Source organism: Sminthopsis crassicaudata, chromosome 5 (genome assembly GCF_048593235.1).
Source record: "Sminthopsis crassicaudata isolate SCR6 chromosome 5, ASM4859323v1, whole genome shotgun sequence".
Lineage (NCBI taxonomy): Eukaryota > Metazoa > Chordata > Mammalia > Dasyuromorphia > Dasyuridae > Sminthopsis > Sminthopsis crassicaudata.
In genome coordinates, this window is record NC_133621.1 from 141,562,994 (window position 1) to 141,588,534 (window position 25,541).

General features: G+C 31.1%; 2 protein-coding genes across 3 annotated transcripts in view; one reads left to right on the forward strand and one right to left on the reverse strand.

Annotated features, from left to right (window-relative positions):
• Positions 1 to 25,541, forward strand: part of COG5 (component of oligomeric golgi complex 5) — a 344,010-nt gene that overhangs the window by 55,310 nt on the left and 263,159 nt on the right. The window lies entirely within an intron of this gene.
• On the reverse strand, positions 18,105 to 23,929 carry GPR22 (G protein-coupled receptor 22). Of its 2 annotated transcripts, none has more exons than XM_074268347.1 (3): positions 23,516 to 23,929; positions 22,286 to 22,539; positions 18,105 to 19,778 (listed from the first exon to the last, which is right to left on the reverse strand). In XM_074268347.1, exon 3 carries the CDS (start codon positions 19,751 to 19,753, stop codon positions 18,452 to 18,454), a length of 1,302 nt encoding a protein of 433 aa, XP_074124448.1. In that variant the 5' UTR covers positions 19,754 to 19,778; positions 22,286 to 22,539; positions 23,516 to 23,929; the 3' UTR covers positions 18,105 to 18,451. The 2 variants fall into 2 exon arrangements, with proteins under 2 accessions (XP_074124448.1, XP_074124449.1); XM_074268348.1 differs by having other exon boundaries at positions 21,487 to 22,539.

The window sequence follows — 25,541 nt, forward strand, 5'->3', positions numbered from 1 at the left end:
TCCCAAATGGTCATCCAGCTTTATCTTGAAGATTTTAAGTTAGGGGAAACTTATTTACCCAACAAAGCATCCCATTCTCACTTGTGAATAGCCCTAATTATGAGGAATTTTTCTTTTTCTTTCTTTCTTTCTTTTTTTTTTTATTAAAGCTTTGTATTTACAAAACATATACATGGGTAATTTTTCAACATTGATCCTTGCAAAACTTTCTGTTCCAAATTTTCCTCTCCTTCACCTATTCCCTTCCCTATATTCCCAATATGTTAAATATGTTAAAATAGATGTTAAATCCAATATATGTATATATATTTATACAGTTATCTTGATGCACAATAAAAATCAGATCAAGGAGGGAAAAAAAAAAAACCTGAAAAAGAAAACAAAATGCAAGGAAACATCAACAAAAAATGAAAATGCTGTATTGTCTTTTTTTTTTTTTTAAATGCTGTATTGTCCACACTCAATTTCCACAGTCCTCTCTCTGGTTCTATATAGCTGAACAATTGGAACTGGATGAATCATCTTGTTGAAGAGAGCCACATCCATCAGAATTGATTATTGTATAGTCTTGCTGTTGCCATGTTCTACTTATTTCACTTAGGATTAGTTCATGTAAGATTCTCCAGGCCTGCTGAAATCATCCTGCTGGTCGTTTCTTTACAGAACAATAATGGAATTTTCCCTTACATTTAAATCTTACATAAGATTTAAATATACCTATGTAGAACTTCTACCTGTTATTTAGTGTCTTCTGCTCTGGGACTCAGGTAATCTTTCTGATTTTTTTTTTTCCCTCACATGATATTCCTTCAACTTGAAGAGAAATCTCTTCTTCAAACTGAGTAGCTTTGACTCTCTATGACCTTTTCTAATTTATTAGTGACTTCCCTAAAATGTGGCAGCCCTAACTGAATATAACATTTAAGATATGGTTCTAGCAAAGGGCAGAGGACCCAGAACTAAGCAGATTCTAAATCTTGTAACTTCCTCTTACAGTCCAAGATCTCGTTAACAGTTTTATCTGCCACCTGGTAATGTGGGTTACAGTTTACTGCAACCTTTAGATCTTTTTCCAGAAAAAAGTACAGCCTAGTACTATCTCATCTTATATTATATCTCATATTATATTTTGGAAAGTTGATTTCTGAATCTATGGAGGACTTTACATTTTATCCATTGTTAAATTTTATCTGATGAGATTCAACTGAATGTTCCAGTGTGGATACTGATAAAGTGAGTAAAGCTTGATAAAGTGAGAATGTGGTAAATAGCTAAGAGTCACAAACTGTATTCTTTGAGACATTCAAAAAGGCATAATTCATTGCTGGTCAGGTTCATTTGGTGAGCTTCATGGCCATTGGGACTCCTCACCTGAGCCTTTAAGAGTGTGAAGCATTTTGAGCAGGATATATTGTGCCATCCTTGTTTGTAAGCAAAGATTGGGAAGTAAAACAAGGCCAGATGAAGTACTAGGAAAGCAACTATATCTAAATTGACTGTGATGATATAAACTGAGTGAAGGAGGATAGTGAATTATAAGGCTGTCAAGATTATAATGGAATTTGTGTGTCAGTCTATGAACTTTAAGCCTTCACTTGGTTGATAGTGGGTAGAAAAACTATTCTGGTAGATATTGACCTTATCTCATTTTGTCATTATTGATAGAAAAACAAAAGAGCTTTATAAAGGTCACATAGTTGTCATAATAATGAATTATAATACAGTATTGGCAGTTCCTATTTATGGTGGAAATAAATTGATTCCTTCATTGAGTGATTTGACTCACACTTCAACCATATTTTTATCAATTATTTTGTAATGAATTTTAAATTTGAGATAGATATCAGAAAAAGTAGGAAAGTAGTTAAGGAAAATAGAGAATGAGTTAATTAAAACTGGGATGAAAAACTATTCATGCTTTTTACTTTTCAACAATAAGGTGATTCAAGGCAATTCTAATAGATTTGTGATAAAAAGTGCCATCTGCATCCAGAGAGAGAAATCTGGAGACTGAATGTTGTATTTTCACCGTTGTTGTTATTTTCTTTCCCGTGTTTTTTTCCCCTTTTGATGTGATTTTTTTTTCTTGCAAAGCATTTTGAATATGAAGATATGTGTAGAAGAATTACACTTTTTTAGCCTAGATTGGATTACTTGCTGTCTTGGGGAAGCAGGGGGAGGAGAAAAATTTGGAATACAAAGTTTTGTAAGGTGAATGTTGAAAACTTTTTTCATATATTTGGAAAAATAATATACTATTACAAAACTATTCAAGTTTTTAAAAATAACCATAAAAGATGGCAAAAAGATGGCAGCCAGACATTTTCTGTATTATTCCCATATCATTTTAGATCTCTCCAAAACAGAAATTGTGCACCAAATGTGAAAAAAAAATGTCAACTGTCTCCATGGTCCAGGACACCCAGAATCCAAAGAAGATTGGGGAAAAAAAACAACAAAAAAACCCCCCAACTCCAAACACAGGAACTGATAATAATCATTGCCCCTGAGCTTACTCAGCATTCTTCTCCTCCTTCCTACAGTACAATTGAAGTTCTACTAGCATATTCAGGAACATGACACAGGCTTACATCAAAATCTACTCCTCCTTATTCTATCTTACCTTTTTCCAGTGCTATGATGAATCTAGCTCCAGACTGTGGAACTTTGCTCAGGCTCTCACAACTAGCATGGCCACAGCCTTTCACCATTAAAAGCTTGCTCAGGGCTGCAACCTAGAAGCACTATTTGCTGCAAAATTCTGAACAACCAGTGCTTGGGGAAAAGGTTCTGAGCTGCTGGTGCCAGGCAGAGAACAGAGTGGGTAGGATGGGTCCAAGATGGGATACCCTGCATCTAGGCAGCTGTGCAGCACTCTTCCCAGCTTGAGGAAATTGCACAGCACCCAGTGGGGGCCAGTTCTGAGACCCAAAAGCCACTCAGGGAAAAGTCCAAGGCTAGTGAACTGTGAATCCCTTAGAGTGGGAAGAAACTAAGACCCTCTGAGCTCCAGCAACCAAGGAAAACACAGTCAGAGGACAGAGAATCAGGAAGTGAGTGTAAGAAAAATAATGGGGGAAGGGACACCTAAAGTCTCAAAGATTTCAGGAATAAGAAAACTCAAAGTTCTTGAACACAATCAGGTACCTCAAAAGGGAAAACAGTAATAAGAGAATGAAAATATGGCTGTAGTAAATGAGATCGTCACTTATGAATAAATACTGTAAGACAAATGAAAATCATCCAACAATTGATGCAAAAGGGGACACTGTAGAATTGGAGAACATGGAACCATAATGCGCTATCTTTGAATGGTATAAAGGAGAAATGAGAATTTGGAGAGTAGAATTTCCTGCTTATCAGGATAATGAAGAGAATAGAAAAACTTGAATCCACAATGACAGACTTCATTGGAGAAACAAAAGAGCAAAGGAATGGGAAGTGAAGGACAACCTAAATAAGAAAAGCAAAAAGTAACATTAAAAAAATACACACACACACACACACACAGTGAGGCAGCTAGGTGATGCAGTGGATAGAGCGCCAGCCTTGAATTCAGGAGGATCTGAGTTCAAATCTAGTCTCAGATACTTAAGTATCCTAGCTGGGTGACACTGGATAAGTCACTTAACCCCAATTGCCTCAGGGAAAAAAAATACACACACACACTCTCATTTTACATGCAAAACATACTGAAACCAAAGACAAGAGACGCAGATTATATTTATATAATATGAATTATAGGTTTCCCAGAGCTCAACAGAACAAAAAATCTTAACACTATAAAGGAGGGAAATAATAGAAAAAAACTGCCCAGAACTTCTAAATGTAGACAATGAAATGCCAATTGAAAAAATTCACAGATCAGCTACAAGGAAAAAAAAATACAGGAGGATGATTGGCAGTGGATTGGGTTGCATTAGATGACCTTGGTGTATTCAGTGTTAAACATTTATCTCTAAGTGCTCCATTGTGCCTGCTTCCACTACCCCCTTGATCAGTGGAACAAATTGTTCTCATCTGCCCATTCTGCCAGGGAAAGACTTCATGTGTTTGGGATAAATATCTCCCTAATTCACCAACAGGTTTGAGGCTTATTGGTTACTCTTCGACTGGTTTGGCCCATCTGCTGATATGGTTTTCCTGGATAGAGCCATTGTGCATACTTCAGATTCTTGGAATACAGATGAGAGTAGGAAAATCAGGTGGACAGACACCACAGATAGATGAGTAGTTCTGAAAAAGGCTCTGCAACCCCTCACACCAGGGTTCTAATCCTTTGAAAATGTCACCCCCAAAATAGCAGCCCATTTAGCTCAAGAGCATAAATTAATAAAGAGAGGACTTTTTTTTTTTTTTTTTTGACAAGAACTGTTGGGAAAACTGGAAAACCAAATGGCAGAAAATAGCTATAGATAAAACTCTTATACTATGTGGCATAATTTATTCAAAGTGAATTCACAATCTAAATATGAACATAAAATAAAAATTACTATAGAATGAGAGAAAGTACCTTTTAATAACTGTGGGATAGAATTTGTAGCCGCATCTATGATAAAAAAAATAATAAAAATAATAAAAAAATGATAAAAAAGATAAAATAGTTTATTTTAATACATAAGGTTCAAAATCTTTTTGTGTGATTAAAACTAATGAAGTTAGAATAAGAAGAGGAATGTTAGATGCAAAAAATACATATTAAATATCACCAACAAAACAATGATGTACAAAATATGTAGGGAGTCAGTGCCAATATTTAACACCAGTACTCATTCCCTATTGTGTAAGTGACCAGAGGTCAAAGGAAGAATTGCAAACTACAGGTGACAAAAATTAAAATACTACAATTCCTTATAATAAGAAAAATGCAAATTAAAGCAGATTAACATCCTAACATTAGCAATAATAGCATAATTAGTAGTGATTAATGTTGTAGGTACTAAGGAAAGAGAAATGCACTAATATAGTAATGGCAGAACTATGAATTCTATTAACTGCTATGGATATCAGTATGGAATTAATGGGGAAAAAAAATCACAACTATCATATTACACTGGCCATCTTGCAGTTCCTTGCACAAGGTACTCCTTATCTCCATGCATTTTTGGTGGCTGTGCTTTGAACCAGTGATCCCTCTACTGAATGTATCCATTTTAAGACACAAACAAGTATAAAGCAGTATGTTTACCATTAACATTCTTTGTAGTAGCCCTGAGTGTTCTTTGTAGTAGCCTTGAGTGTGATACCTCAGTTTCCCTACTTCAGTTTCCCTGAATTGTAATACCTGTTTCCCTGCCTTTGAAGCGGAATTCCCCATAATGAGAGTGGCCAAATTGATTGATAGCCTTATACAACCAGAGGATGAATTTCTGATATCTTAAGAGTGACAATGACCTCTACTTATTGTTATTTTTCTACCCCAAATTGAAAAGTGCCCAGATGCACTCAATTGTTTCAAAAAAAATATGCAAAACTAAATGTATTAGATAGCACTCAGTGTGCCAATAAACACCCAACTTTAAAGCACTCAAATTTATCGTCCAAAGACATTCAGAACCAAGTTGTGTTCAAAAAATATCCAGATATGTCCACTGAGGTACCCAGAACCAAATTGTTTAAAAAAACAAAACAAAGCAAAAAACACCCAGAGTTGTACACTAAAGCACCCAGAATAAAAAAACAGTACACGTAGAGTTCTATTGACACTTCCCAGAATTGTATGGCTTGCCAGCCCAACTTATTTTGGGGACCTAGATTTGCTAGCACCCAAACAGAACAGAAAATTCACCTCCAGAGATTTCAAACTAGTTACTCCACTATAGCTGAAATAGAGGTATTAGCAGTGGGGTGTTATTGTTGCTGAAACTGGTCTTTTGGAGGGATTCTGGGGGAACTCAGGCACTGACTTCCCTAAAAGAGTCCAGGACTAGCCTGCTCAAAGCTCCCCTCCCCTCCACTGAGGCCTGCTCTTTAATCTCTAATCTTGCTCTCAGATCTCATATCTTGAGAGGGCCTCCAGAAATGTAATGCTGGAGAAACTGAGACAAGACAGAAATTAGAGATTTTTAATATTTTAATATGGATAATTTGGACTAGTTATAGCCAGCTGGCTGAATGGGACTCTTGTCTCAAAGCATCTAGCACCCAGCAATTAATTCCAGAGACTTTTATAGTACTCCAGCTATCAAGGAACAAAGACAAGGGGGAGGGGCAGAACACTGGGTGAGTGGAAATTTTAAGGAGGACCATAACCTTTTAATTCTGACGGGTTGGGCGTCAAGAAGGTAGTAGAGCAGAAGACAGAAGTCTGGGGCAAAAGATAGTGAGTAGTACTCAGGCATTTACAGATAAGCCACCTAGAGTTTTATGACTCACTGGAATTGAGAGTGACCAGAGCTTATAGGGATTGGTCATTAATTTTTTCTTCAGGGCATAGCATACTAATTCAGGGAAACTGAGGTATTACAATTTTGGGAAACAGAGACAGGGAAACTGAGGCATTACAATTGTGCCTAAAAAAGCCACTAGGTTATACATATAACAGAATATTATTGTGCATTAAAAAATGGCAAATTTGAAGAAACTAAAGTGGGTGATTTGTGTGAATGGGTTCTGGATGAAATAAGTGGAATCCAAAGAACTATTACAACAATCTAAAAATCACAGAATCACCAACAAGAAGCCAACTTTTTGATTGAAAAGGTGATGAACGTCCTTGAGAAAAGATAAAACTTGAAGTGTATCTCCTTATTGTTAGAATGGTTAAAGACTATAAAGGTAGAATGTTGTTAGTGTATTGGACACAGCCACTGTTAGGTGTTTGTTCTTAATTGTTTTTGAGGGTTGAGTTTGGAGTGGAGAGGAGTTTTTGGATATGATTGTCTTGTGAAGGCAAAAAACATCAATGTCACATATTTTAATAAAGAAAAGAAGTGTTCTAAATTAAATTGACTTTAAGTAGTTTAAGCATTTGCACAAAATTTACATAATTTCTGTTTGGGGCTGAACATAAGCTGTACTTTTACTACAGATAGAGTTTATATCAAACCTGAGTTCAAACTATAAACAGTATTGGTTCTTTAAGGAATACTTAAATATTTTTTTCTTTCAAGGAGAATTTAAGGGGTTTATTTTATATTCAGAAGTGACATACTTGGACTAATACATAATATTTGTAACAATGGAAAATATAGTAGTCTTTTTCATTTTCCAAGGCAGGTGGAGACAAGTGCTTGCATTTATAAAAGAAGAAAGCGAAATATTTTGAGGACTTATACAGAACAGACATATGTGACAAATTATTTCAACTTTAGGAAATAACTCTTAAAACCATTTAGGTTTTGTTATTTAAGGAACAGTATGGTACAGAGGAAAAGAGTGCTATATTTGGCATCAGAGAAGTTAGGCTCAAATTTTGGCTCTGCTTGTCATTGTGATCTCGGACAATCATTTACTCTCTTTGAGTCTCTTATCTCATCTGTAAAAATGATTGTTAGGGCTCCTTTTAGATAAATCTAAGATCCTTTGAGTCTGTGAATGAAAGCAGTATACAAATACAATATAAATAATATAAACTAAACTGAATTATAGTCCCAGAAAGTTAGAAACATTTAGGTTTCTATACTGGGTAATTTTTAAATCTTCTCTGGGTTCTTTAGATATTTGTATGTGAAATGTTTAACTTTGCTAGCATAGCAAAATAAATAAATAAAACGCTGTACTGGAACGGCTTTGGGTAAAAATCAACACTGGAGTACATAGCAGCTAATGCAGTTGATTAAGCCAAAGTGTTCATTCCTACACACCATCTGTAAACTTGGTAAAAAAAAAAAATGCAGGCATACATGGTTTTGATCATGAATTCTTAATGATTTTTATACTGAAATGTTCCTGGAAAATGTTAATATATTCATGTACAAGTCAAAGATACGTATCTTCAGAAATATAATTAGGTAAAAGGTTTTATTTTTAATGTTACTTGCTACCTATTTTTCATGGCTAATATGTGAAATTAAACTGTGATGAATATATAAACCTAAAGCCACCAGTGAAGGTATTCTTCTTGCAGCCTTTGATCCTCTCTGTTGCTCATTTTCTTCTCCTTGGTATTCTCTTTTTAGGTTTTCATAACACTTGTTTTCCCCTGTCTGAACAGCTCTTCTTAGTCTTTGCTGTTCCTAATTTAGGTTCCTTTTCTCTACCTGTGGGTGTACCAAAAGGCTCTCTTAAGGCTCTCTTTTCTTCTCCCTTCATACTCTTTTGTTTGATCTCATTGGCTGTAATGATTTAGTTATCATTTCCGTCCAGATGATCCTCACTTCTTTTTTTCATGTCTTCTTGATTTCCTGGCTTCCTTTAAGTATTTACTAAAATCCTACATTCTGCAAGAAACTTTTCCTGATCCTCTTAAAAGCTTGTGCCTTCCCTCTTGAAATTACCTCTAATTATCTTGCATATTTTTTATTTGTACACTGTTGTTTGCTTATTGTTTTTCTCATTAAGTTGTTAACTCAAGGCAGAGCCTGTTTTTGGCTTTCTTTATATTTCTAGAGTTCAGCAAGGTGCTTGGTATATCATAAGTACTTAATAAATGCTTGTTGCTTACTTTTTTTTGTATCTCTTTTTGCAGTAACACAGTGAATAATTTAAAAATACTTTATTATTTCAAATTCATTAGTGACTTGGATGTGGATACCAGCTTGTTGTTAGGACTTTATAGTTATTGTTATGTTTGTCTGATTTTTGTTTTTAAGTTGCTTATTATGTGTTTTCAAATGTCTTGTCATAAAAGTCTTTTAAGTCTTTAATAAATGTAACTAAAAAACTTTATTTTTAAACAAAGAAGTAAAAAATTTGCTCATTTTGTTTACATGGATAAATCTTGTTCAAAGAACTATTTTTTCCACTTTTTTTTCTTTGTGTTTGTAAATTCTCTCCTATTGTACAATAGTAGTGAAAACATGGCATTTGTCTAGTTATTTCTTTGAAGAACTTTTTTTTCCCCATTTCTGTCTCATTTATTTTAATCACATCCTTGAAACACAATTGAGACAGATAATCATATTCTTTACCTTTAAAAAAAGGGATAAAAGAAAAATATATAAATAATAAAAAACTAGTATTTATTTATCTATCTATATTACTCCCTTTCTATATATACTTTTAAAAAATATTATATTCATTGTTCTAAAATCAATTATTTTTTAGTTTGCTTGGAACAATGTCAGTCATTGGTAGTTTTTCTGTAAAGTAGCTTTATTTTCAACTGAACTATTTAATTATTTTGGACTTTCATTGTTTCTGATTGTCTTTCTTGGCCTCATTTTGTTTTCACTTCCCCTCAAGATTACTAATACCAAATTATTATATGATTATACAATTATATAAAACTGGCTAAATAAATACATAATAATAAATATTAAGATGAAATGAATGATAGAATGTGCTGTTAAAGGATTTCCAGACATAAATGAAAAACAGGTTTTTATAATGTTTCAGGAATAAAATGGATATTTATCAACTATAGAAGAAACTTAAACTTTTATTAGTCATAGGAGAAAATTAAATTAAAAATCATATTGAGATATCAAAAAACTGAGAATCTATTCTAAATTTGATTGGTGGGATAGCAAAAAAAAATAAATTATTCAAACCTAATATAAAAAGACATTACAAAAGATAAAAACAATTTTTGTTTAAACCACTAAAAAAACATTAGAGAAGGAATTATTATGCAATTACAAATGTTGCATTATAAAACATATATTTTGATTTGAAGTATTAAACAAGTGTGACCACTAAGTACATCAGACTTATTATATAATATTTATAAAAGAGAAGTACACAATGAGAATTGCCATTAAGTAGTTTGATTACCTGGGATTTTTCATGGAATGAAGTAAAAACTCAAAAATAACCTTTTTTCCCCCTCCCTTGTGCATATTTGACACCTCTGTGAACAAAATGTTAATGATTGTAGTGTTAGTGTTTTAATGAAAGTGAAGAGCCTTCCCTTACTTTTTAAAAGATTTCTTTCGCAATAATTGATGCTCTTAAGAAATTTTGATTGTTAAATGGGAATCATGAACTACATTGTTTCTTTTGGAAGTTCAACATTCACATTTATTTCATTGAAGAGCATAAAATGAGGTGTCTTATATAATAATAATAATAATAATATAATTATTTTGGTATTTTTTTCCTTTTCAGCACCATCATTGTTGTTCAGTTGCTTTAGTTTGTGTCTGATTCTTTGTGATCCCATTTGGAGTTTTTTTTGGCAGTATATGTGATCTGTCATTGCTTTCTCTAGCTTATTAAATTAAAAATCATATTGAAATATAAAAAGAACTGAGAATCTCTAAATTTGATTGGTGGGGTAGCAGAAGAAAAATAGCATATTTAAACTTACTATAAAAATACATTAGAAAAGATAATAAAAGAAAACTGAGGCAAACAGGATGAAGTGACTTGCCTAGATTCTTATAGCTAGAAAATATCTGACACCAGATGTGAACTCAAGAGGACTAATTTTCCTGACTTCAGGTCCATCAAACCTGCCCTCTTCTATAGTAAGTAGTTTAAAGGAAAAAAAAAAAAAAAGTTTTTTTGCAATAGTTGACGCTTTTAATCTTGATTGAATTATATGGGAATAATCAGCATTTACATCATTTTTTTCCATTGACTGAAGAACATAAAACAGGTAGTCTTAATATAATTATTGTATTTTTTCTTTCTTTTTTTAGTGGTAGTGTTTATAATGAGTAGTTTTCAGTTGAATTCAGCAAACATTAAGTACTTATGTATCAGGCTCTGTGCTAGGTGATGGGAATACATATAAAGAAGATAGTTTCTTCCTTCAAGAATTTTATAATCTGAAGGAGAGAGGCAATATCCAAAAGGATTCTGGAAAAGTATAGTAGTAAAGTGTGCATATGAAATGTTATCTAGGATGGAGGCATCTTGTTCTGTTGAGTTGAAACCAAATAGAGGTGTAGGTTTTAAGCAGAGCAATTTGAGGGAGAATGTATTCTATGTAATTAGATTTTGTGACTGAAGACTGCCCTGCTAATTTCCAGTTTAATTTAATATTAACAAATTAAATGTTGCTAGCTAAAACAAAGTCCATAGTATTTAAATGAATCAGTTCCTGTTTCATTTTTTTTTTTCCCTAAGGAAAAAGTATAATTCAGGTTATTCTTATTATTAGTTTAGCTATTAAGAGTTTGGGCTAGTGACTAACAAATATGTGCTCCTAAACCTAACAAATAGAAAGAATAATAGATTCAGTACATAAAAATTATTTTCTAAGCATCATTTTTCTTTATTGCAAGTGTTATAATAAGCAAATGTGTATATTGAAAAAATTTCCATAGCAGGACTTTGTAGTTTCCCTTTTGGAAGTATTTTAACTATTACAGTTTGGTTCTGGAAAAAGTAATTTGCTCCTTTTTGTCTGTGTTTCTCCAATATCATAAACACTATTTTTTATCTTTTATTTTAAAAAATCTCAGCGATACATTTTTTTCTTTTTTTTTTTTAGTTTTTTAATTTTGTTGTGATATTTTTTGCTATGTCACAGAGTCATTGATTTTTGTTTGTACTTTTCAAGTTTTCAGGAAGACTTGTTATTTCAGTAGTTTTCCATTTTCTCTTGTAAATTATATGTTCTTTTTCTAATTAATTCCTTTAAAACATAAGTTTTGAATTTTTTTTGTGTCATTGACTCCTTTTTCAGTTTGGTAGGTAACCTATTTACCTCTTACAAAAATTTTTAAAAAATGCATAAAATAAAATATATAGAATTTCAAAGGTAATAAATTATATTCACAGTTATCAAAATAGTTTTTGAAAATTTCATATATCCCACGTTAATAGCCTCTGTTCCAGAATATTTGTTTTATTTTTAAAAAATCTTTTGATTCATTTAGTCAGTCTGGTAGAAAATGCATTTTTCCCCCTCTTTGAATTTCTTCTGGTGTGAACGAGTTCCTCTTAATTGCCATATCTAGTGGCTTTTTATTCATCCTAATTCTTTTTGATTATCATTTTGGTATTTTCAAATATCCATTTGTCTAGGCTTACTCTTTTCTCTGGATTTTTGGGACAGTTCTTTCTTTGGTTCTCCGATCACTTTGTTTTTCTTCTCTTTACTTTGTCTTTCCAGATGTAGTCCAAGGCTCTGCCATACACTTATTTCTTTCCTTTAAATTCTTTCTCCTAAGGATCTTATCATCTTTATTAGATTAAATTATTGCTATGAAAGGATTATCAGTTCTATGTCTATCTCTGTTCCCTCAGGAGCTCATTCCTACATCATAGGTACGTCATACAGGATATCTCATAGTCATTTCAGAATTCAAATCTCTCATACTGTGGAATGCATGCTTTATTTGTACTGGTGGATCTAGGTTCAGAGCCTGATATTGTTACTTGTGTTATGATTTCTTCATCTATTAATCATTTTACCTCTTGAAGCCTTAATTTCATCATCTCTAAAATGGAGGGGTAAACTCAATTGCCTCTGAAGTCTCTTCCTGCAAAAACCCCCCCAAAACAAAAAACACTTTAATGCTCTTGTACTATTATTTTTCCAATCTATCTACCACAAATCTGCCAAAGTGATATTCTTAAAGCTCTGATCACTCTCACGAAACTCAGTAACTACTTTTTGATGCCAAAATAAAATGTAGAATCGTCTCTTTGGCTTTTAAGGCCTTTCATAGCTCCACTTTCATCTTACTTCTCTAAAATTGTAAATTATTACCCTTCATGTTGTTTCTGTTCTAGCCAAATTATCTATCTTTTTGTCCACATCTCTTTGTCTTTACATAGGTTATCTTTTTTGCCTGGAATTCATTCTTTCCTCACTTGCATTTCTTAGAATGACAAATCACTTCAGTATCTTTGCCAAGAAAATCCCATGGAAAGAATTGTAGAGGGCCGGAACTCTGGAGAAATATACTTGAAACAAGGTCTTAATTCAGGGGAATTGATGAGATGATGATTCTCTAGTTCACATATATACTTAGTTTTTAGCATGGTGATGTAATGGTTCTCTAGTTCACACATATTCAGTATGATGTAATGATGTAATTATAATAGGGTATTTAAGGGCAGAGAATGAATAGAAATGAGACATTCCATCTTTGACCAGTCTTGTGATGGCTGTCCTGCCTTTATCACTTCTCCACTAAGACCTCCAGAAAGATAGCCTGAACATTACACAGAATGATCCATGCAGTTATATAGACTTGGATACAACTAAGGAACTGAACAACCACAAAAATAGCTCACAGATTACATACTATCCCTTATCAGAGCTGGATGTGTTTCCCACTTTCACTTATGCATTGGTTTAATATTTAAATATGCTTTTCCTTAATAGTTTTGATAAACTGAATTTGCCTATGTCTTGCTGAATTTTTTTAGAGGCTGGATTTCAGATAATTATTAACCTTCTTCTGTGATCTATTGTGCTCTCCCCCCCATCCTAAAATGACTTACCTTTTTCCTTAGAATTTAGGCCTTTAAAACATTGTCCAAGAAGATCATTGGTATCGTGTGTGTTCTGCCATATTAACTATTCTCCTCGGTTTTATTGTTAACTATTTATTCCTTTCTTATTCAGAATTATGCTTCTAAATAGCTTTATAGCTAACATTCATTAAAATCTGTACCTCTGTCCAAAGCCTGGTCCCTTTTATCATGGGATATGATACATATCATATAAAAATATAATAGTTATACATGAGAATATACATAAATTACATCATATAGCAAATATTTCCTCAAATTTGTTTTTCCATTTTTCTTTTTCCTTCATCACCCTTGTTCTACCCATATTACTCACTGTCCTTATAACCAACTTGTGCTTTATGTCACCAAGTTTCCCTTTCTTTCCATTTTCAAGTAGACCTTAAAAGTGTGTCCTCTTTGTCCATTCTCTCGCTCCCTCCCTCCCTCCCTCCCTCTCCCCCTCCATATATATATATATATATATATATATATATATATATATCACATAATAATAAATTCATTATGTTAATTATGTTTGGAAGGTACCTTGTGCCTATGAAAAATATCAGTGTATATAAATAAAGGTCTTATTATAATAGCAAATATTGCTCAATTTTTCAGTTTGATAATTTATATTACTGAATTAAAATTGGTTGAAAATGTTTAATTTAGTGTTTTAATTTGAAGGACTTACAGAAAAATAAATAGAATGACTTAGAAAAATAGGCATATTTAAAATAAAGTCTGAGAATATATCCTTTTATAGTAAAACATCTCTTATCTGGAATATTTCTATAATTGTATAATAATTTCTATAATTCTTCAAAATTGAATTTTTTGGTTAACTAGAAAATTGTTTTTCAATGATAAGAAGTAGTTTGAAAATTGTTTTAAACCTGTTCTCTTTTTGTTGTTTTTTCTTGTAGAAATATAGTACAGCCAACTGTTTCTCTTACTTTGGGATTTTGGTTATTTGAGTTTCAGGTAATCAAAGATTTATTGCAACAGGCAAATTATTTGGAGGAATGAGAAAATAGACTACCACATACTTTAAAAGATAGAGAAATGTTTAGTGAATACTATGTTTCATTAACAGATAATTGTGAATAATTTAATTTTTGATATTAGATGAACAACAGATTTCTTTTTGGGAGTTCATTATCTTCTTCATATTAAAAGAAACAAACAAGACAAAAACTACACTTTTTACAGAACAACTCCAGTTAACATCTTGATTAACAGTTATATTCCTCTTTTGAAGCCCTCTTACATCTGTTTCAGTGCCTACTGTTTGGTTTTCTTTTTTAGTTCTCTGGAATATCATGGTTTAAAAAAAAAAAAGTGCAGTGTACTTTAAGGAATATATACCAACTAATTTACTTTTGCTGTTTTAGTTTTACTTTTTTGCTTTTACATTATCAGTTTTTATTTTTTATTTTTTTAAAAATCCAAATGGCTGTGTTTTTTATGGTGTTCTTGGAAATAAAAATAAAATCAATTGTCTTATTAAAAAACTGGATTAAAGGCATAAGAAAAAATAAAAATAAAAATTGTTTATGGTTTGCCACAAAACAAATATTTAATTAGAAATTAAAGCTGTTCAAGCCTTCTGACTCCCTATAAACTAATTCCTCCAATGTAAATAAATCTTGTGCTTATTTTAAAAAGCAAAGTTTTAAATCTGTTTAAGGACTATCTTCATATACCCATTAACAAATTAAAAAGCTATTAGAGACTATTAGGTAAATGTATAATTTTTTCTCTCTAAATTCATGAGTGAACAAATGTACAAATGTACATATACATAAAAGGCATAAAAACTGTAGTTTTCCACTAGTGTTACTAGTGGAACTGGCGAATATGTTTTTTAAAGGCTACCTCTGTGATCATCTAAAATTTTAAATGTAGGCAGTAAATTGTAGTTTGCAGTGAAATTACAATAGTTGCCTTTTACTTATAATATTTATTTATTTAAATATTTACTACCTTAGACTTATTGTAATAAAGGATACCAGAAACAATTAGATTTATGTCATACATTGATTTTTAAACTGGTTTGAAGTAGTTGTAAACTGAGGACTAAAATATTTTAAAACTCTGTGGTAAATATTTTTCTTTTGAATTCTAAGAATAGTTGTACTAATATGTATCTATGAAAACAAAATTAACTAAAGATCTTGCTGTCAAATAGAATCTTGTCATACTTTAAACCTAATTAAAAATAAGTTGTCACATAGAAAATAGAATATTAAACAATACTAAGTACCAAAGGAAATGTTTTTAAATGAGTAATTGAAAAATTCCTTAGTCTCTTCTGTAAAAACTATTGCTTTTGAGATTTCTTTTTTTCTGAAGAACAACTCTTTGAAGAGGTAGTGTAATATAGAAAGAAGACTTTCCTCTCTAATTCCCCCCCCCCACCCCCAGGCTGGGGTTAAGTGACTTGCTCAGGGTCACACAGCTAGGAAATCTTAAGTGTCTGAGACTAGATTTGAACTCAGGTCCTCCTGAATTAATTCAAGGCTGGTGCTCTATCCACTGCGACACCTAGCTGCCCCTCCTCTCTAATTTTTGATCTTTATGACCATGGGTAAGTCTTGGAATATTTTTGAGCCTTACTTTCCTTATCTGTAAAATGAGAGTGTACAGGCAATCTGGTATAGATGATAGAATGTTAGATTTGGAGTCAGGAAGATCCGGGCTCAAATTTTGTCTTTGTGACCTTGAACAAACCTCGGCTCCCTAAAACTTTTTTTATTTTACTCAGTGATACAAGGAATTTTTACACAGGGACTTTATTTACTACGCTGATGGTATCACAGAAGAAATTAAGTATAATAATACTTGAATAAATCACCTCAAGATATTGCTGTGGAATGAGAACTTTGTAAACCTTAGAGCTCTTTTTATTTGAATATGAAATTATTTTGAATAATGCTTATTTATACTATATTATGACAAAATAAGGTATCTTTATTTGTTTACCCTTTTCTTCCTTATTGAATTGAGTTAGGAAACAAGGCACAGGATTCTCTATGGTTTCTATAGTTTGCTAGTATTTATGTTAAATAATATTATTTCTCTAATGACCTCACGACCTTCATTCTTTTACATTGTACTGCTATCCCCTTAGGATTAGGATATTCAGCTAGGTAAAGTTATCAGAGCCTTTTTCAACTTGTGAAAGAATTAGATAATTTGAAAGACAATGTAATTTTTTTGTTTAGAAAATTCTAAGTGAAAAAATTATTTTTAAAGGGCTCACTACTTGTATTTTGGAAGAAATTAGAAAAAGGAAATGAAAAAAAAATGTTTTGCTAATTAAGCCAGATGTTTGTACATTGAAGTAATAAGTCCTAGTGGAAAGTGAGTTGATTTTGTTATAAGAAGATTTATGTTTGGTTGAGGTTCAGTAACTGCAAGGCCCTTTATCGGTTGAGTCCTAGATTTCTTAAATAACTTTTTTGAGCTTTAGTATCCTTTTCTAGAAAATGGGAATATTAAGACTTGAAGGAACTCTCAAGAATTGGTGAGAGGAAAATGCCTTTTAAAAACTTTTTTTGTCCATAATTTTTTTAATCATTTATTAATATATTATTATAGCATACAGATATGTGGAAAATAATTCAAGACAGCTTAATTTTTTTATAAGCACCTTTTCTCCCCAGGAGATGAAAACTACATAATAATAATAAAATATTCATTTGACATATTTTGTTCAACTGGAATAACCATTACTTATTTTGGATGAATATATATATATAACATAGATCATTTGCAAGCCTCAGAATCATTTTCACCCAATAGTTTCCTAGTTTTCTAGCATCCTTTCAAGACAAGAAAGAGGATCTTCTGAATTTCATGTCTGAATGAGGTATAGAAGGAAAAATCATGAAGGTAACGATAATGATAACCAGGGTACAGATCAGATTTGGATTTGGAGTACAGTGGTGCTATAGTCCTATCACAGACATCACATTTAATATTGGAGGCAGCTCTGAAGTTTATCATAAAAATTAAAAAGAATATGTTTTGCTGGTGGCATCTTATACTCTCCATATATAGAAATCCATTACCCTTGTTATATTTAATTCCAATAATCTAAAAATGCAGTTCTCTTTAAAAAAGAAAGTCCTCAAGGTATTCTTTAAGTTTTTAAAGCTATAGTGAAAAAATATATTATAGGTTCTCTTCATCAGACAAAAATCATTGCTTTAGATTTTTCTCATAATGTGATACTTACTACTTTGTTAATGTTCCAAAATTTACAAATTTTTTTTAAGCCTTTGCTTATTCAGGTTTTTGTTCTTGAAAAATTAAGAAAAGGAGTTGCTAAATTTTCCCTTTTATATGTGACTATGGATAGAATCAGTGATAAATAAGGTTAATTTTTATTTATATTATTTATGGTAAATATAGGCCATTGTGAGACAGTGATTGGCTTAAGAACTTAAATTAATTCTAATTAATTTGAATTTATAGTTTGAGGTTTTAAAGTAAAGTATATTCAAGTTAAGTTTTAATTTAAGTATATCTAGGATAAATGGCTGAGAAAACTGAATTTAATAAAAAATAAAACATACAGGTTTTGATTGAATTTTAAAAGTATATACTGTTTTAAGGCTATTCATTTATTTTAATTTTTTAGAAAATGTGACTTACATGAATATTTTCTAGTAGACAGAATAATGACAAAATATACACAATGAAGTTACTTTAACAAACTGCCATGCAACATATACATTAAATAATGAAGAAATTGAATATATAAGACCTAATCTATTTAACATTTAATATTGAAATTTTACAATATAACCAATACCTTAAAAATTGTCCCCTTATTTGGCAGTCATGTTTTTTTACAATTAAAAACAAAACAAAACAAAACAAAATTTTGGGGATTGGGGATTTGGTGCAAATTTGTTTTTTTTGCTTAGTCTGTAACAACCTGTGGTACTAAACATTTTTCTCTTATTTCACTGTCTTCAAAAGTAATTGTTTTATTCCTTTTTGGATCTATCCAAGAGTTGTGTATTACAGCATTATTAGGCATAGGATCTGCTTCCACAATTGAAACAACTCGCTTTTTCATTTTACTTTTTAAGACTTTTTGAAATTTTTGTCTAGTAAATGCATATAATAGAGGGTGAAATATGGTTGTTCCATAGGCCATAACTAGAAAACACAATCTTAATTTTACCAGAAGGTCACTTGGGCCCAAACATAAAATGGTGGTATTTAAAACAGAAATTGGTGTCCAGCAGAGAAGAAATGTTGAAATAATTAAGAGAGACATTCTGAAGACCCTCTTTTGCCTCTCGCGTCGTTCTCGGTGTCTCTTTACGGCTCGTCGGAGAGCAATTATAACTGAAACAGAAGTTCTTACACCAAAAACTACGTTTCTCCCGCCACTGCTTTGGGATACATCAGTAGTCTCATGCTGTGTGGTCAGAGAAATTGTCTTTTTCTTTCTTGCTTTCTTCTTTTGCCCTGTTGAAAATCTTGTTCCTATTCGAATATTTAGGGCTTGAAGTATTTTGGTGTAGGTAATTAACATTACTATAACAGTGAAAAAGAAGATTGGAATCTGTACTAGCAGGTGATAGTACATCCCCAGTTCAGTATGGTATTCGTTTCTACTGACACAGAGAAGTGTCTTGTTTTTCCATCTGTTTTCACTTTGAAGACTGAAAAAATTGACCTCAATAAAGGGAATTAGGAAAGAGAAAAATGAGACAATCCATATGGATGTCATTAACATGACAGCTCTTCCCATTGTCAGAATTCGGTTTGCAGGTTTTACAGAGATATCATATCGGTCCAAAGTGATTGCAAAAACGTTGATTGCAGTTGAGACACTTGCAAAGGATACACAAGCCTCATGGAAGCAACAGATGAGAGCAGTATTACTCTCCAATGAAAGCAGAAGAATCACTATAGTTAGAGGAATACATCCTACACAAATAATTACATCAAGTACATGAAGATTCATTGTAATAATGTTACTGACAGAGTTGATTAAGTTGGATTTCATGCAGTAAAGTACCAATACTGTGAGATTGCTGCCAAGTCCCAATACAATTTCTAACATGAGAAATCCAGTGAGAGATACTTGAAAGCTTAATGGATATGATGATGATGGGTACATATTGGTGTTGATGTCATCAATGTCATCTCGGACTGTAATGTTAGATTCGGACTGCATGTTGATTTCCAGAATGGGAGAGAAACACATTCTTTTGGAGCAGTTGTTTTTTTTCCTAGAAAGTGAAATAAAACAAACTATTTGATTTCCATTCTTGCATTTGCTTAGATAAATATTTAATATATATGCTCTCTTCCTATTAAAAAATCTGTTTACTTTTGTATATATTTCTGGATTTGTTGTTTAGTAAAATTTACAAGGAAGAAAACTTGTCATAATCTTAATTCATCAAGTTCACTTTATTATATTGTTAAAGGGCATTTAGAACACACACACTTGTGGCTGTGTTTATAAATGTGTGTATATATGTACACACACACACATATACACATACATACACCTATATATATTTATCCTTGAAGAATTATTAAGGCTTTCCTTCATATATTGTAAAACATTTTAGTATTAAAAAAATCTTTTGCTGCAAACTTTTCACTTTCATTTTTCAAAAAAGAAATGATAATGTTTTAAAGTTCATTGGCATATAAATGCTACTTTAAAAAATTCAACAAAACATATCTAAATTGTTAGAAAATGCACATATTGCATATTCATATAGTATAAATATACTCTCCCCTTGAAACATTTTATTGTATAAAGATTCCTAATTAAAAGTATAGTTTTAGGGTGTTATATGTTAGGATGTTAGTATTCTTTTAAATACTATTTCCCTAGTCTTGATTTGAAAATTTTACATTTTATAGCCAATAGTGTATTATGGTTATGTAAGAAAATTCTCCCATGATGCTTATATTTTTAAATATTGTGATTAGAATAAAAATATTTCATATTGGTCTTTGAACTTTATGTTTTTGTGAAAAGATTTTAAAAAGATGCAAAAGGAAGTTACTTTGATGTGTACTAGAACAGTGAAACTTTCATAAGATAGCTTTGATATAGAAAGTTTATTTCATGACCGCACCCTTTTGTGGAGCTTAAGAGTTGAATTTAACAGCTTAATAATAAATTTGCATTTTCAAGACATTTTTTTTAAAACAATGTAACTATTGGTTTTATTTAAAACTAGAATATAAAATAAAAAATGAGACTCTGGAGAAGTCTTAGAAATTTGTTTTTTGGAGAGTTTTGAAAATTGTACTTTTAAAGTTATTAGAAATGAATAATTTTAAAGATAATTGGAACATATCTTCAATTTCTGTTGGTGTAGATTCATATTTAGTACCTAAGTCTTTTGATCTATTTGCAGATGAAATGTGCATCTTTCAGTATGTTCATGTCATCTATACAATATTTTACATTTCTAAAATCATTTTACATATTTGAAATATAAAATGTCAGCTAAAGTGATCATAGTCTTAGGCATGAAGTAGGAAATATAAACTTCCAAATTGAACTTAATTTCTTCATATTTTATAAGTTTTGCCAGGTTTATATATCATTCCAGGATAGATCCATTTATATTATCAGCTTTAAAAAATGACTTCAAGACGTTTTTTAAGTGATTATAAGATTGAATTTTCTTGAACAAAGATTAAACCAGAACATTACTAAAAATGTTCAAATAAGGCATGGTCAGAACTCAAACTGAAATCCTGTGAAAATGGAAAATTTTAAATGTGCCAAATGTTTTAAGCTGACAGATTAAACATCAGGTCTTTGTCACATCAGTTAGATTTATGATTAAATAAAAGCAAAAAAATGTCAAGTTAGAAACATAATTAGGAAAATACATTTTCATATAAAGATTCTGATTCTCTTGTAAATGTTAAACAGTGCTTGAGTGCATGCATCTTATGACCTACCTGTTTTCTGTTGCCTTAGGGATCTTTCAGCTCACTATGGCAGTTTTTTCAAAAATTGATACATGATGTCATTGACAAATTTTTGACATGCATTTTCACCTGGCAACATTGAAGTACCAATGTTCTATTTACTGCCTTGTAGAATATTTCATTAATTTTTGTTCCAGCACTTCAGCAGCAAGATTTGTGTTTAAAAGTGAGATTTAGCTGGCTGATAGATTTCTAATGACTAGTACATGTTATTTGCATTTCTTTTGCTTTTAAAAGCCACTAACAATAAAAACAAGAAACTTCTTAAGATTACATTGCCCTTTTTAGGACTAAGTGGCTGTGTATTTTTATTTTCCAATATAAGTGAAAATAAAACTAAAGGCATTAGATTTCTAGCTTCAGAAATGTATTTAGATATCCTTTTGTTGTTACAACTGGACATTTGCTTCTATAGTACTTTTTGTTTATTAGTTGGACTAATGTCTTGATCACATAAATTTTTTTACAATATAAAATCTAGTTCATGAGCTTTTGATAAAAACCATCTGCTATTTAATTTGGTTTATTTTCATTAAAGAAGGATATATAACAGATCATGAAATTCAGAGAAAAAATAACCATTAGTCATTGTGACAATTGCTATGAATAACTTAATTTGTAGTGCAGAAAACCTGATATAGCTTCATTTAGCTTGCTGGTGAAGTATGCACATTCTCCTTTTGAAAATTCAGTTTTCATTGTTCTTCATGAATCAGTTGTTTCCACAATTTTGCTATTTAAAGTAGAAAATCCTTTTAAAAATGCTCACCATTTTGTTTTCAGCCTTAAACCATTTCATTCTTCTCTTGAAAATATTATCCAATGTCTTCTCTTCAGAGTACTGATTTGTTATGCATGCAAGTAGTCATACAGACTTAGTCCATGTTTTTGCTTTAACTCCTTTATGTCTTTAGAAATATACATTATATCTTGTAGCTTGTGGTTCAGACTGCTAGAAAGAGGTTCAGTCATTTGCATTCTTTATAATGTCAGTAGCAAAAACTGAATTAGATGTTTTATGCCCTTGCAAAGAAAAAGAAAAAAAATTAAGATAAATGTCTGTTAATTTTATACTAATAATTAAGAAGTTACTGTTATACTATTTATGTAAAATCTATTTTCAAAAATATATAAGCTTTATTATTAGACATAGAACCATTACATGTAAAATACAAGAAGTATCATTTTTACCCTGCAAAATTGTATTTACTCTATAGTTAATGATAGTGTTTACATTGACAGTGTGAAAGAAAAAGAGAAAAGCTAATTATTTCTTAACAATTGTTTTCTATTTCCTTATTTAAAATTAGCTCATATTTTCAGATCTTTTGAGTAAGTTTATACTATTTACACTATGATATCTTCTTATCTTTGTGATAAATTTGATAAAGCATTAGCTACCTTAGGAGCACTAGGATCTTGTTTAATAACTGTTTGGATATTACTTGGAATTTGCTGCCCGAAACCAGTCTCCTCTCTGTATTCTACAGGTAAAATTTTCACTGATGTTTTGTTAAAATAGTTGAAATAGACAAGCTAATGCGGAGATGTGAGTATACATATAATTGGGTTCTATGAAGAAATACATTTTTATGTTTGTGCTAATGTTAGTAAGCAGTGAAAAACAGCTAAATAGTAAACCTATTATTTCTTAAAAGAATTTTCTTATGCATCAATATATGTAAATTTTTTTTGGAAAAAATCTATTTTTCATTTAAGATATTTAGCTAGTTAGAGTAATTTAAAAAGCTAGTTTTCATAGTAAATCAACAGAAAATGTCCCTAATAATCAATGCATTTTCAAAGAATCACATGTTTAAAAAGCAATGATTTTTAAAATTAAAAAAAAATCATTAGTGCATATTTATCAACAGGCAGAATTAAGCTAAAAAATTCTTAAAATTTAGGCTAAACCATTCTTTTTCTAAAATAATTTTGTCAAGAACATATAATGCTGTTTCAAGAGCATCTGTATGCTATAATAAGGAACATATCTTACCTCTGCTTAAAGATTGGCTATATTCTTGATATTGTTGAAGCATTTCCAGTTTTGATTGATTCATTTCTTTCACTTGTTAGCAGAGTACTGAGGGAGGAGGGTCATAAACATCTCTTCAAAAAAAGACCTTAGTGAAAATATGTTCCTGGACCGTGCTATTGTTTCAGCACTCCTGCTAATGTATGGAACATGTAAGGCTGCTTAGAGGCTGCTGCAGTCTCTCACTCTTCCGACTATGGAATCAATAAGAGTCTGAAAATACATAATGAAAGTAATTTAACATATTGAAGGCTTCTTGTCTCCAGAGGCAACATTTAGATTCAGTCTTTCTAAAGAAGAACAGCAGTGCTTCTCAGAGGAAAGCCTGTTCTGGACAGCGTTTGCAGAATGACAGCCTACCTTGTCGCTTCTCTCCACTGCAGAGAGATGCAGTGCATTCACTAATTTTGATTGGTCAGTTGTGTTGGGCTTAAACTGTGCTACATATGTATAGCAGTGATTTCCCTTCCTCCTCATCTCCTCCCCCCACCCCCCTCCGCTACTGTTTTATATATGGATGCTTTTTCAAAAGGCTAAATTTATAAATGTATTGAATGTGATTCTCAAATAGATTATGCACTCGTTAGTCTTTATCTTTAAAATAATTTGCTCTATTTTGGTTTGTTCTTCAATAGTGCCAGCATGGAAGAAAATGCAATGATGGAGAGAATTGCACAGTATAAAGTATATTTTCTTTTTAAAGCCCTTGATAATTATATTTAGGAAAATCTTGGTGCTATGTCATCTTTTTGTTGATATTCTTTTTTTTTTATAACTAAAAAAAGGAACTACTGCATTTTTACTATGAGCCAAGCTGAATTTTAACCACTATGTTTGTGTTTAGGTCTTTACTCTTGTGTGTTCCAAATGAGTTTGAAACAAAACAACATATTTAAAATCATTGCAAGTACCTTTATTCTTTTAATAAACATTTGAGTCCCTACTACGTGCAACTCATGGTGATAGGCACTGAATGCAGCAGAAAATTAATCACAATATGATCAGAATATTGTTTTCTTATTAATAAGCCAATTTTTTACTTTATATATATTGTACAGTAATATTTCATCATGTGTACAAGTTATCAGTTTAATTTTAGAAAAAATGCTACAAAATTTTATTAGGGTATATTAATTTGTTTGCACCTTCAGTAATACTTGTTCTTTTTCATGTTTAATGCTGTCTTTGACATTTATGTTTGTATGTTTTCTTTGAGAAATCTTTGTTAAGTACATATAATGAATGTGCAAGGCACCAGAGACATTAAAATTAATGAAGTAACTTGTTTTCATAGTTTCATAAGTTAAAGATTAAAAACTTACCCCTTCAGAAAATAAAAGTTATATACTGAAGAGAAAAATATTTATTATATAGATACAAAAAACTTTTAAGCTTTAACTTTAAATATAGGACTATAGTTTTAGAACTGGAAGGGACTTCAATGATTTCTAGTTCATAGAACACCTCTCAGTGTTCATTAATTTAATATCTTCAGATTCCCAGAAAAAAAAATCTCTCAAAAGTCAACATTATATTTCATTTTTATATTTTATTTTATGTAATACTATATAGTTTTTTTTTTTACAAAATAGCAGATTCTTAGAATTATTGTAATATTAATTTTTACTGTTACTCATTTCAGAACTCTAAAAAGCATTATTTTGCTGTTAACAGACTGATTTCAGTTTATAATTTGCTAATAAGAATGCTCCATTAAATATCAAAGCAATTCTCATATAATTTTGACAAATGTAAGTTAATCTTATCTTCTCATAGTTTTCTAAGGTTTCACCTTCAGGTTTGCATATTGATAAGAGATCTTTATAGAGCTTGAAAGATACTTTATAAAAATTTTTATATTTCCATAAATTTCTTAATAACTTGGGATGCTAAAAATTTGCTCATAATAAAAATGAAAAAAAAAATCACTGCATGTATTTAGAAAGCTTGAATTTTCCTGGTCTATCAGCCATGTTGAAAGACTTAA

What these genes read in the sequence shown, in the direction of transcription:
- GPR22 (XM_074268347.1), bottom strand. Translation starts at nt 19,753, where the DNA reads ATGTGTTTCTCTCCCATTCTGGAAATCAACATGCAGTCCGAATCTAAC.